A 14,161-nucleotide genomic window follows, 5' to 3' on the forward strand; every position below is an offset into this window, starting at 1 on the left:
AGTATGTATGAGGAATGAAATTTTTAGAGAATAAACGATTTAAGTATATGGCAATAAATAATGATTTTGACGGAGGCATAAACGTCAGGTGGAGGGAGACGTTATGTTTAATTTAGAGACAAAGTTTCAAGGAAGAGAAAAAAAAAGAGAAACCCTCAGAAAGTAGCAATAATATGGGGCAGGCTACAGAAGGCGTCTAAAATTTTCTCACACCACTAGTGCAAGACCACTCCAAAAGGGCCCTCCAACGTCTTTTAAAAGAACCGGCTGGAGATGAAAACTAACACTACCGGTGAACACAAAGTCAGAAAATTGACGGATGACCCCGGAAACATTTTATTTTGCGTAGGTATCTGGAAAACTTTCTTTTGCGATTCGTTACTTGATCCGGAAGAAGAGAGCGCAAACATCATTTGCGATTGGATCGTATCATAAAGGCGGCACTTCAGCGAGCCAGTCATTTTGGCAACCGGATGTGACGATCACGGAAGCGGCTGCCTGAGCTTTCCTCTCGCTAGCGGCTTCGGTGGGCGGGGTCGCCGAGCCCCTGTGGCGCGATCTTCACCACTGTCCCGGCGCTGCCATTAGGGCCACGCCTCTCGCGCTGACTCTGGGAGGCTCTGGAGCGGTGTCGTAGGCTCGGTGGGGCGGGGAATTCGGGCGGATTCGCCGAACCTAGGACCTGGTCGGCGTCGTCAGCTGCTTCAATTCTTCCGGTTTTCGGTGGCGGCGGCGCTTCCCTCGGAAGCCTGGGAATACGCCCTGTTTAGAGACCGCCGTCGCCCTCCTTTCAGCATCGAGTCTGAGTTGCTGCGGGTCAACTCCAGCCCAATCTACACTCGCTCTGGTTCTCAGGCCTTGGAAGACCTCGGCCCCACACTGCTTACTTTCCTGGATGTGCTGGCCCCTCCCACCCCCACTAAAATGTCCAATAACCTGCAGAGGGTCTTCCTGAAACCCGCAGACGGAAAGTCAGGCAACACCTCGCGTTGGTAAGTACCGGTTTCGAATCTCCCTCGACACACCCGCCCCTCGTCATCTCTTAACAGGATTTCCAGTTGGCCGTCGTTCCTTGATGTTCTGCAATTCAGATGAGTTTGACCCCGCAGGGTGAGCCACTTTAGGGACATGCTTGTCACTTTGGCACTTACAGCCCTTAGAGCACATCCCTCTTGGAAACGTAAAACCTCTTCAGAGCCCGACGCGATCAGCCGCTGCCCGGGCTCCCGCAGGACTCCAGCGTCTCAAATTTCATAGGCGGACAGAGTAGATCTCCACGGGAGAGGAAAATCAACATGGCCGACGCTCTTATGTGACCAAAACCTTCTCGAAGATTCTCGCGCACTCGCAGAAAAACACGCAGCAGTCAGCGCGGATTAGAAGTGCAGCGCAGGTGGCGCTGGACTTTCAGTGAAAATAGCTGTCGTTTAAAAGAGTGACAGGGAAAGGATGTATGTTTGTGTAATTGATGGGTATATGAATTTAGAAATTGAAAATTTGTTCTAGAATAAGGGGATCAAATTTTTAAAAATTCCAAATAATAGGTTTAATAAAGAGAATTAAAAGTTAAATAAATTTCTATGTAAAACAAGTCATTTGGAACAGTTTTTGAAGGTGTAATAATGCCATCGCCACCATGTTTCTGTAGAGATACTGTATTTGACATGGCGAGATTTCAATATTGCTTAAATAACTTTAGAAAGAAGTTTATCATTCTGGTTTTTTAAAAAAATACCTTAAAATAGAATGAAATGGGAACAAAATTGTTAGTTAAGGCAGAATATCTTCAATTGTACGTTCCATGGTTGATAGATGTGTAACTTGATAAAAATAGCTAATGGGTCTCTGCAAAAGGAAAATGTGAAGAAGAAAGCATGGAAATTAAAATGTAAAATTCATGGAAGAGGATTTATTTTAGAAGAAAATCAGGCTCCCAAGCTCTAATTTTAGCTTTGCTAGTTACAGCATGTGAGGCCAACTGCCTCGTTTTCCAGTTTGTAAGTAAGAGCACCTCCAGATATTTTAAGGATTAAAATAATGAACGTACATAAAATACTTAGTGTAGGAAAAATAGAAAAGCACTATTAAATTGTTAGCTATTGTTATTGTTAACAAGAATGGAATATCTGTATACATTTTAGTCCAGGAAGTACGTTTTCTTTAATTACAAGTAGATACAGAATCTGGTAGATACAAAATCTGATTGTAATAAAGACTTTTGAGAAGCATGTACAATATTCAAAAAGAAATGATCACTAATCGTGGTGAGCTAAAACAGAACTGGAGAACTGCCAAGAAAACCATTGTATTTCAACTCACAAAGAGCTGGATTTTATGTATGTATGTGGTTTGTTGGTTTATTTTTGGTGGAAGATGGAGGGAGAGGCAGGCATAGTGCCCCATATACGTAAAAGTAGAATTTTAATAATTGTTCATTTCCCGTACCTTGTTTTAGTACCTGGATATTTGATGACACTGATTTACTCTGAATTAAGACAGTTTGTTTTAGGATTACATTCTTTTTCAATATCAGAAATTGGATAGAGTAAGAACTTTACATTTTTATTTACTGTGTATTTTAACTCTTTTATCCAGTTTCTAACTAAGCCTTTTGGCTTTTTTACATTACAAATTCAATTTTGGGGTTATATTCATAAGTCGTTTGGAGTTCCTTAGCTCATTGGTTTATGCATTGTTTTCATCTTCAAATGCACATATTTCTTAAAATCACTGAGGTTTTACATCACATTATTTGGGACACTTATCTGACACCTTTCTGAAGCCATTTGGCACTTATTTTGGTTATTGGTTGCATATTTGATTGTGTTCTGTTTTGTAAGTAACAATCTGCATGATATCCAAATAGAATTTTGTAAATCATTTGATTATGTAGCTCCTCAGTTTATTTTTTTACTATTCTGGTAATAGTTTTGATGGAACTAAATCACTCAGAAGCTTACAATGACTATATGATTTTCTTTTCTATAGATAACTTGAATTTTTCTTGAGTTACTGCTACTTTCCTTTTGTAAAATTTTTAGTAATGTGATACAGAATGTTTATTGTTTTAAAGTATCTCTAACTCATCAGGGCATAAAATGTGGAACCCAAATTTAATCTTATAGTACAAAGGGAAAATCTTGAAGATGTTTGTGATAATAGGCATTGTTTATTTAGATTTAGGCTTTATTAGTAGAGAGCAAAGCAGGAGTCAGAATGGATTAGTAGGAAGAAGGTACACTTTTGAGTTAGAGATCTGGGTTTATGTCCTGGTTTACCACTTACTAGTATAGTTCAAACATTTGGTTAAAAAACATTCACTGAGGGCCTACTATGTGATAGACTGTGCTAAATGGAGAGGCTGACTAATGAATAGGATATGGACTGTGCCCATGAAAAACCTTACAGTCTATGGGAGGTGATGATGTAATACATTTTTAAATAACGTTATGCACAGGATGCTGTGAAGGCATAGAAAAAGGGAATTGTAGGGAAGATTCCTCAAGCAGCTGATTTGGTGAATGTAAGTATTGGTTATCCAACTAAAGGTAAATGCAGATTATAAACAGGCAGAGAGTATTGGTAAATGGCTTATTACTAGCAATTGGTATTTATTGTTCCATTCTATTCTACAATCAGGATAAAGAGGTAACTTTTAAGGGTTTGGTTTGCCCTGCTAAACAGATTTAGACTTCATTTGTTGGAGTTTGTTCAGAGGATTTTACGAAAAGGATTGTCATGTTCATGCGTGCATTTTAGATAACTGATGGCAGTGTGGATTTGGGGGTGAGGTATCAGGCATATTTAAGATTCTGTTTAAGTTGTCCTTTCATAAATTCTGAGGGCTTGAACAAGCTGATGTAGAGTACTGAATTCAAAGAAATACAGAAGGGAAAATGGGCAGATGTCAGTGAATTAAAATGAAGAACAGGGGATAAATTATGATGCCAGCTTTCAGGATAGATGTTTGTAAATTAATTGAGATTAAGAACACACCAAGAAAGTAATCAGATATTTGAATCTGAAAACTCAGGCAGGGCCAGAGCTGAAAACAAACTTGTGAGTTATCAACTTAGAAGTATTATAATAACAGCTTGTGATAATACATCCTGCAGTAATAGGAATTAGGATGTCATGTGATTGGCAATTGGCGTATATCTGCCCCTTAACCCTTTCTTCTTAAATGGGAAGCTAAAATGACTGTCCTCAGAAATGAGCTTGGTTTGGTTAGAATGATAGTTTGTCAGTTCAGCGAGCACTTAGCTTTGTACAGTGTTATTATCTTTACGTTCGCAACTTTTATGCATGTGTGAGACACTCATACTGTACAGGCTAACTGCTATATGTTTCTCATTAATCTCTCATTTTATACAATTGAATATTTTGAACCCTGTTATGCTAAATAGAAGAAATGGATGCGATTGCCCAAGAGAGCACATCATTCTGAATAAATTATTTAATATTACTAACCTTCCATTTTCTCAGCTATAAAATAGGAATGACAGTACTCACATTGGTTGGGCTGTTTATAACAACAAATGTATATATAATATGGTAGGGCATATATTGTATATACTATTACGTCATGTACTTATGTATACTGTGTATGTACATAATGTTAAATCATAGTAAGATAAAGGTCTTGCAGTTGAAAAAATATATATAAAATGTTCATTAGCCTACAAAATTTTTATCATTTAATTTCTAATATACAAATGCTTCATATCAATATTAGAAATTTTAAAATGTCAGAAGTTATATAAGTATGTTTAACATACCTTTTATTAAAATTCTCATGCATTTTTATTGAAGTTCTCACATTTTCAAGACTATCTGATTCATTTACTTATTCTTGGATACCAGTCGTATATTTTAATGGAATTTGGTAACTAGCATGTATTGGAAGTTTATCAGAATCCCAGCCAGCTATTTCATGTACTTCTTGTTGTTCCCATTTTAAAAATGAAGAAACAGAGATTCAAAGATACTAGGTAAATTTACCAAAGTCAAATCAGCTAATAATTGGAAGAGCTAGGATTAGAAGCCCATAATCTTCCTAATGTATTTCTCTTTTCTCTTAGAAAGTCTTAAGCTGTTATTATTTTTCCAGTGTAACTTCTCAGTTGAAACACTAGCTGTTTTAAGGTAATTGGCATGTTATGATTCTTCCTCTGTGGTCAAACCAGGGTAGTTAATCTTCTAAATGGAAGGTCTCTTCTAGATTAAAAAAAAAAAAGTATGTCGATTAAAGGTGTGAATTTCACCCTGATTTGTCACTTCTTTACTAAGCATTTTGCATTTCAGTTTAATTTTTAGAACTCATTCCATTTGTTTCTAGGAAACTGGATTTTTTAAAAAGTAGACCTTGTAGTATTTTATTCTAGCTGATATTGTTGTTTACAGTGTGCCAGTTGCTCTATCAGGTGTAGAGGATACAGATATGAATAGGATAACCTGTCCTTAAGGAATTTATGGTCTCTGGTAGAATATGTGAATCTCTACTGATAGGCTGACATAGAAGAAACTATTTTCTTTTCCTTTTTGGAGGGAAAGTGGAGGAGAAGAGAGGAAAAATCAATAATTAGATTTGAAAATAATTTGTGCAATATTCATAAATGGTTTTTGCAAAGGAGAATTATAGAGGTCATATAATGAAGTATGTGAATGAATATCAGAAGCATGAGTGATTTGTTTAAATACCATGCCAATTTGAATGTGCTTGCCTGCACACACGTAATTATAAAAGCATGGGTTCTGCTCTGTTGAAGCTACTAATCTGTAAGCCAGGTGTTACTGAGAAATGAAATGCATAAATAAACCATAAAAGGTATTGAGACAGTTCACTTGAAATGGTGATTCAGAAGAGCTGCATTATTTTTTATATAAATTTTTTGAGACATTAATGTGTTTCGTACTGCGAGAGCAACTACAGAGTAACATAGTTTTTGATTGTAAGGAGTTTCAATCTAAGGAAAACAGTGCTTTATTCATTTTCAAAATTAGCTAATAGATCAAAGGCACTGTAGAAGGCATTATATAACCCCTCATATTAGTGACATCAATAGTAGTGCTTTGGGGATTCCAAGTTGGAAGAAATTAATGTGAATTTGAATGACTAGCAGATATTTTACAGAGAAGATGGAGTTGATCCTAAATTTATAACTATGTTTTAAATTGTTGGAGAAGAAACTTGAAGAATTATTTAGAGTAAATCATGTACATGGGATCATCCAGAATAGCAAAGAGACTTCTGGTAAAACAAGAGATTTTATGTTGAGAAGTTATAGATGGTACTGTTGTAGAGATTGATTGAGGCTAGATTTTGGATGATTTTCATGCCAAACTTAATTGACAGTGCTGAATTAGAGAAACTTCGAGCAAGGAGATAACAGGATCAAAACAATGATTTGATTTGCCTGAGATACATAATAATAGTCGCTGCAGTTAGAAAAACTAGATTAAAAATCAGCAGAAGATGGGGATTTGGTAATGAAGATGACACAAAGTAATGTGTGTCTGATATAGGAAGTGGAAGTAGCAGTGGTGAAGAAAGAGATGATGATAAGGAGCTGTAAAAAAGGAAAAAACTTTATTAACTTGGTGATTCATCCAGTGTACATTTATTGGATGTTTACCCATTATAAATATATGTACAAATGTGGGTGAATAAGAAGGGTGATAAAGATAAGGCAGAAATGACTATATGATTTAAAACCTGGGTGACTTGGAAAATAGTAGTATTCACACATGACTGGATGATGGTAAGAGAGTACTAGTTTTCAGTAAGGAGTAATAACTTGAAAGTGATGGTATTAAAAGTGAAAATGTTTGGTAAGACATAACAAATATGGAACTGAGGTCAATATATTGGGCAATCGGAATAAAAGGAAGTAATTATGAGAATCATTATTACAAAGGAGATAGTGAAACGATGAAAATTGGTGCAGTCTTTAAGGAAGAATGTTGAAAGAACTCTACTTTGGGGATATATAGTTGGATGCTTAAAATGCTGAAAATAAGCATTAGGAAAGGCAAAAGAAACAAATTTTGATTTGGAAATAATGATAGGATGAGGTTCAAGATGAAGAGATAGTTGGCAGTGTCAATTTCAGCAGTGAGCACCTAGGGAATGAGGATAAAGACAGATTTAACTGTGAGGACGTAATTGGTAATCTTTGAGAATGAGGTGTAGTAAAATAATGGGAAAGAAAATAGACTGTAAAAGGGAGTGGAGGCAAACTTTTTCTGTAAAGGGCCCGATAATAAATATTTTAGACTTTTTGGACAAAATGATCTCTGTGAAAACTAATCAACTCCATTGTTGTTACATGAAAGTAGCCATATACAATATGTAAAAGTGAGTACAACTGTATACTAATAAAACTTTATGGATACTCAAATTTGAATCTCACCACATTTCACAAAATAGCATTACTGTAAGTTTTAAAAATTCGTTTAAAATATAAAAACCATTCTTAGCTTGTGGACTGCACAATAACAGGGAAGGAGCCAGATTTGCCCTGCAGGCTGTAGTTCACTGACCCTTTCCCCATAACTGAGCCTGGTGCCTGAACCATAACAGACACACAGTAAATTTTTGTTGAATAAATTCTGACCTAGTTTATATGTGCTTTTTGGCAGCTGAGGAGGTGATGAAGGTAGGTTTTCCTCTTCAAGCCCTGAAAGCAAGAGTTTATACTTTTCTTTATGTTCATGATTCTCTTTAGAGATTAACTTTTAATTTAGTAAAAGTAAATATAACATTTTGAAGCACTATCAAGTAGCCAGAAAACTTAAATATTTGTAAGGATATAATTATGTTCTTTGAGGTTGCAGAAAGGTAAAGCTGAGTTCCAGTTCTGCCTAGAATGCATAGAAGTTTTGGCTTTGGCTTTTATTAATACCTGACATTTTAAAAACATACAGGCAGTAAAACATACCTTTACACTGCTGAGAATTCTAATTATTATTTACTCTTAAATTCTTTTTGTCATTTGATCTTAGTCATTAAGCCATACTGGGAGTGTAGGACATGGCCTGTGTACTTATGTTGCTAGAATTTAGCATGAGAGACAGTCTTTAGAATTGAACAACAGATTAATAAACAATTTATGAAATGTACCATGAAAGAAATTAACAGGGATGATAATATATACTAATTATAAAGGAGGGGTAAGGGTAGTCAAGGTGATCAGAGAATGTATCTCATAGTAAGTATCACTTATGCTCAGACTTGAGTTTTGTGGAGTACCTAGGTAGAGAGCATGTGTGATGACCTTGACTCCCTTTTCCAGGAACTGAAAGGTGGTTTTAAGTTTAAATAATTTGAGGTGTTTGCATTCAAGAAAGCTACAAATAATTGATTCTATAAAGAGATTTGTATATATTGGATTTTTTAAAAATCAGACAATCTGTGCTTAAGAAGTAGCTCCTAAGTATCAAGATCACAATTGGCCAGGTTAAAAAAAAAGATGATTGACTTCCAGTGTTTTCTGTGTTCATTGAAGACCATTCAGCTGAAGTGGCATTGCGATTATATATATGGATTAACAGGCATTTGGAACTAGTATAATTTCTATACCAAGGGTTATTTAGCACCAAGCTTCAAATGTGCTTAATCAATAAATCAAGGAGGAAAATGGTTTCTACATGAGTAACTCAGTTTTTAGTCTTCAAAAATGTGACACACTAAGATATCACCATAAAAGGTACCTTAAGTAAAAGAAAAATGGCTGATATAGGATGTGTGAGTCATTGTCAGTAGGAAAAACAGAACAGACTGGGTAGGGAGTAGAAAAGAGTGAGGGAAATAGAATAAGCATAACTAGAGGTGAAATGAAAATTCTGATCAGTAAGAGTAAAGAAGGAAGATGAAAGAATTCAAGTAAAAGGAGAAAGGAGAATGCTAATAGTTTTAAGAGGAACATATTCTAGTACGCATAATTTTACACAGGGTAAAACTTTAGAAAAGTGTACTTTTAATTTTAGGAATAAATGTTAATATACCCATTGCCTAATCGTATGAGAATATCTAAATCAAAGTTGACCATATTGTTGATTATCTCTTGTTCTTACTCAAAATCTTTGTTTTGTAATACTTCACTTTGAACAAAGTGCAAATCATATATTTTTATTACATTTTACATTTTTAAATAATATTTGCGAAACTTGTTTTAAAATAAAATATATACCATGTAGTATGTTGTATTTAATTACTCAATGTTCTTTTAAGTGTTTCAGGCTGCATGTACCAAGTAGTTCAGACGATTGGCTCGGATGGAAAAAATCTTCTGCAATTACTTCCAATTCCTAATTCCTCTGGAAATCTTGTACCACTAGTTCAATCTTCAGTCATGTCTGATGCTTTGAAAGGGAAGACAGGAAGCCCAGTTCAAGTTACTTTTCAGACTCAGATTTCCAGCTCTTCCACAAGTGCATCAGTTCAATTGCCCATTTTTCAGCCAGCCAGTTCTTCAAACTATTTTCTTACAAGAACAGTAGATACTTCAGAAAAAGTTAGAGTTACTTCTGTGGGAACTGAAAATTTTACCTCACCAGTTTCTAAAGTTCAGAGTCATGGTGTGAAAATTGATGGACTCACCATGCAAACATTTGCTGTTTCTCCCTCCTCAACACAAAATGACTCACCTTTTATTTTAGTAAATACCCAGAGTCTTCCAGTGACTGTGAAGTCTCCAGTTTTGCCTTCTGGGCATCATTTACAGATTCCAGCCCATGCTGAAGTGAAATCTGTACCAGCGTCATCATTGCCTCCTTCAGTTCAGCAAAAGATACATGCAACTGCAACCACAAGTACCTCAGGAACAGTTGAGGCCTCCCAAACACCAACCATTATTTACGTATCTCCTGTAAATACAGTGAAAAATGTAGTTACCAAGAACTTTCAAAACATTTACCCAAAACCTGTTACAGAAATAGCAAAGCCAGTGATACTAAATACCACACAAATTCCAATGAATGTTGCTAAAGAGACACAATTAAAAGGTGGTCAGCATTCTCAAGCTGCTCCAGTGAAATGGATTTTTCAAGAAAATCTACAACCTTGCACTCCATCTCTTGTTCCTGTTAAGTCTTCAAATATTGTGGCTTCCAAGATTTTAAAAACTTTTGTAGATAGGCAGAGTTCGGGGGATAATACTGTAAACATGCCACCACTGAGTACCATCAGTCCTAGTGGGACACAGTCCAAAAGTATGCCTATTAAAGATAATGCTTTGGTTATGTTTAATGGGAAAGTCTTTCTATTGGCTAAAAAGGGGACAGATGTTTTGCCATCACAAACTGACCAACAGAATTCTTTTTCTCCTGATACTCCACCAAGAAAAGATACATCACAGATAGTGAGTTCAAGTCCAGTCACAGAACTATCCAGAAAGGTTGTAAATATTGTTTTGGCTAAAAGTAAATCTTCCCAGATGGACACAAAATCACTTTCAAATATCCAGCTTGCTTCCATGGCCAATCTAAGGGCAGAGAAGAATAAAAGAGTGAAGGAAAAATCTCTTTCTACCCCAAACCCACATAATATGAACCAACCCATTAACTACTTAAAACAGAGTAAGAATTTATTCACAAACCCAGACTTTCCAGATGGATTTAGTACAGGACAGAATGCCCCCAGAAAAGAAAATATCATCCAGAGCATAGAGAAAATAAGTTCCTCTGTTGATGCAACAACTGTTACTTCACAACAGTGCGTTTTCAGAGACCAAGAACCAAAGGTAATTTTCCCATGTCAGGGTGTTCTTTTTATCTATATAGAAAAATTTTCTTTCTTAATTTTCAGAGTTAGTTAATTATGATTCTTCTTTCTCCCCTCCTCTCCCATCCTCCACTCCATCACACACATACTGTACACACATGAATGCTTAGTTAAGTCAAAGATTATATCTGAAAGAAATGTTTAAGGAGGAATATAATTGAGAGTTCAAGCAGTATCTTACTCTTGAATCATTTGTGCCAAATCTTTAAAACAAACAAACAAACAAAAAAGAACAACAAGGTTTAGAAGAGTTGAAGAAGGATAATGTGAATTCCAAGCTTAGTAAGATTGTGTGTTTATGTGACACATACACATACATCTGTACACATACATGTACATATATACATGCATATATTAGTTACTTTTACTATATGAAAAGGTCAATGTTCTGCACAAAGAAGAGCTGGGGGTTTTTGTTTGTAATGGTAGGAAGGTATCTGGCAATATTTTTAGGTAAATGGTGGAAGAGATAAGACAGGGCTAATCAGTACCTTTCAGTCATTTATAGAAATGGGATTTATCAACATCTTTGGGGATTTTTTTTTAGTTGATGTTTTCTTTTCCTTTTTATAGTCTTTATTTCTGACTCTTCATCCTATTACCCAACATATCCACAATTACCTTTCTGTTCTATTTAAGATAAGTGTGTCTGTGCTCTTAAATATTTGTACCCACCCTTTTCTTAGAGGTCTACTTAATAATGTCAGTTCCTTCCCTTGAGTACAGAACTGATTGAACTTGGGAGATGTAAAGAGGTAAATTCTAATTAACTATACAATTGATTATAAAGTATAAGACTTTTCCAGAAGACTATAATTTCCAAATAATGCCATATAGATTATTTTAACTTGTCATTAGTTTGTATTTTTATTTCACTTGTTTGAGAATTGACTAGTTGTTACGTTTCCAGTGCAAGAAAGTAAAATAAATGAGAAATTATTGGGGAACATTTTAAGTTTTGTACTCAGTTCAGTTTGTTAAAGAGTAGGTGGTAAGACAAGAGTAATGCAAATTAACCATTTATTTAAAGCATGATGTCTTAAGATGAGGTAATCAATTCATTGCTAATTTGATGAAATAGCTTAAGTAATTGGCAGTATTGTTTGTGTGTTTTCTTTTTCTAATTCTAGATCCAGAATGAGATGGCATCAACATTAGGAAAAATTACTCCAGAAAGAAATGAAAGGAAAAATTATCAAGAAAGAAGCAGTAAATCATATTTGAAGAGTGATGCTGAATTTAAAAAGATATTTGGTCTCACTAAAGATTTGAGAGTGTGCCTTACTCGTATTCCTGTCCATTTGGGCTCTGGGAAAAGTTTTGAGTCCTTTAGCAGTTTGGTGAAGAGTGATACTTACAAAGAAACAAAGTTTACAGTGAAGGAGGGAGAGAGAAAACAGGTAATAGATTTTAAAGTGACCTTTGTAGATACTCTGGAGGTACATGGATATACTTACTTTGATTTCATTTTTTTTAGTCTCATATATTAATTTTACATACATATGTTATACCAAAATAGTGTTAAAAAGAGTGAAATGTGCACAGGTAAAAATGCATCCCCAGTTAATTAAAGATGATGTTTTGTTTTCAGTCACCTATTTTTTTTCAATCATAAAATGGCCATAGCTTTTTCACTAGTTATCCTACTTTGAAGGTCATAGTGAAAATAAATCCAGGTACAGGAAAAATATAATCATGCAGTGTTCATTGCAGTATTATTATTAATGAAAACATTAGGAAGTGTACATGGTCAATAATGATGAAAAGAAATAGCCCTATAACTTTGTCTATCATTCTGTATAAATGTATCATTGTTTAAATATCCTGAGCTTCAGATCAGAGACCAAACTTTCACAATGAAAATCTTCCATATATGCCTACTGTGTAAAGGGAAAAAACATTTTAATCAATTCTATTTCTCAGCCTCTTAGTTGCTGTTGTATGTTGGTGGTACCAATACTTAAACAGAAGTGTGTTAATTAAGCACTCTATTCTCAGTGAATGTCATAAGGACATTGCTGTTTATTTTGATACTATACAGTGCTAAACATCAATTTCCTCAGTTGAGTTGAGTTGAATTTAAGTGTTAAATATTTATACCTGTGAGCTTTTTTAAATTTGAGAGTATACTATATATATGGCAAATGATATTTTGTTTTTCTTTTGGAATCTTACTCAACATTGCAACAGGGTTTTGATAAGAAAAGAAAAGCAAAAACCGTTAAGAAGATGGATCACACAAAGAAGAGAAAAACTGAGAGTGCTTTTAACACAGCTCTAAATGGAGGAACTAATTCCACCAGTTCCCAACTCATTAGCAGCATTTTACCAGATTCCAATGTATCACACTATAACATTCTCACAAGCTGCAACAAAATGAGAGAAGAAGAGAGAAGTGAGGCAGAACACTGTACCTGTGAGAACCAGGAGGAAGGTACATTGAATTCAAACACAGCTTTTGAACAAAGATATTGCTTTAATAAAAATTATACTGAGGATTTTTTCCCCATGACTCCACCAGAGTTAGAAGAAACCATTAGAGATGAAAAAATACGAAGACTTAAGCAGGTGCTGAGAGAGAAAGAAGCAGCTCTTGAAGAAATGCGGAAGAAGATGCACCAGAAATAATAAAATGTTGGTATACTTAAAGATGTCAATGAAAAAGCTGTTCTTTTTTTCCACATGCTATTGCATTAATTATATATACATTCTGAAAATATCTTTGAATATGAAACTTGTTTTTTCATTAGTTGATTATAACATTTTATTAAGGGAATATAGAGAAAGTTGATTCACATATGACCCCATGAATAATCTGTGTGGGGTATCTGAATCTTTGGGTACCTTTTTTGGAAGGAAATTTTCTTTTTTTCTATTATTTGAATTAGAAGTACCTGAGTTTGAGTATTTGTGCAGGGTTTTTTTTATTTGTATCTTTAGCTGAATTGCTCAGGTGTTCCAATAGATAATTACTGTATACTGTTGAAATTATACAATCTGAGGGAGGAAATGAGCTCTAAACCTAGATTTACCAGTAGGTTTGTATATGTATTCCCTCTTTTTACCCATAAAATGCTGATACCTTCTACTCACATTGTGTATTTTTTAATTTCATGGATGAAAATGTACTATAGCAGTATTATTTTAAAATTCAAACATTTCTCAAGAGTAAGGGCACTTGTTTTGTAATTTATACAAAGTAGTGTCATATAATCCAAAACAGGTTTTAGAGTTGAAATTATATAGTGTTTGCTTAAAGTGATATGCTATTATTCCTAGGCAAATGCTGTTTTTTTAATATGTACATGTCATTTGATTGTGTGAAAAAGTAAATCAGAACAATGACCACATTTAGTACATCTTAAAATTGTAAAGTGT

The 14,161-nt window shown here is 34.8% G+C and overlaps 1 protein-coding gene across 3 annotated transcripts; it reads left to right on the forward strand.

Annotated features, from left to right (window-relative positions):
* Positions 1–297: 297 nt before the first annotated feature.
* On the forward strand, positions 298–13,871 carry LRIF1 (ligand dependent nuclear receptor interacting factor 1). 3 transcript variants are annotated; one of them, XM_036916740.2, is made up of 5 exons: positions 298–992; positions 9,233–10,742; positions 11,914–12,183; positions 12,974–13,217; positions 13,305–13,871. In XM_036916740.2, the coding sequence occupies exons 1-5, from the start codon at positions 925–927 to the stop codon at positions 13,409–13,411; spliced, it is 2,199 nt and encodes a 732-aa protein (XP_036772635.2). In that variant the 5' UTR covers positions 298–924; the 3' UTR covers positions 13,412–13,871. The 3 variants fall into 3 exon arrangements, with proteins under 3 accessions (XP_036772635.2, XP_036772634.2, XP_036772636.2); XM_036916739.2 differs by having other exon boundaries at positions 299–992; positions 12,974–13,871; XM_036916741.2 differs by lacking the exon at positions 9,233–10,742 and having other exon boundaries at positions 344–992; positions 12,974–13,871.
* Positions 13,872–14,161: the final 290 nt, after the last annotated feature.

The sequence above is a fragment of the Manis pentadactyla genome, chromosome 4, assembly GCF_030020395.1.
Source record: "Manis pentadactyla isolate mManPen7 chromosome 4, mManPen7.hap1, whole genome shotgun sequence".
Taxonomy (NCBI): Eukaryota; Metazoa; Chordata; class Mammalia; order Pholidota; family Manidae; genus Manis; species Manis pentadactyla.

What these genes read in the sequence shown, in the direction of transcription:
- LRIF1 (XM_036916739.2), top strand. Translation starts at nt 925, where the DNA reads ATGTCCAATAACCTGCAGAGGGTCTTCCTGAAACCCGCAGACGGAAAG. An exon ending in TCAGGCAACACCTCGCGTTG is followed by an intron (nt 993 to 9,232) that starts GTAAGTACCGGT and finishes TGTTCTTTTAAG; the next exon opens with TGTTTCAGGCTGCATGTACC. An exon ending in TCAGAGACCAAGAACCAAAG is followed by an intron (nt 10,743 to 11,913) that starts GTAATTTTCCCA and finishes TTCTAATTCTAG; the next exon opens with ATCCAGAATGAGATGGCATC.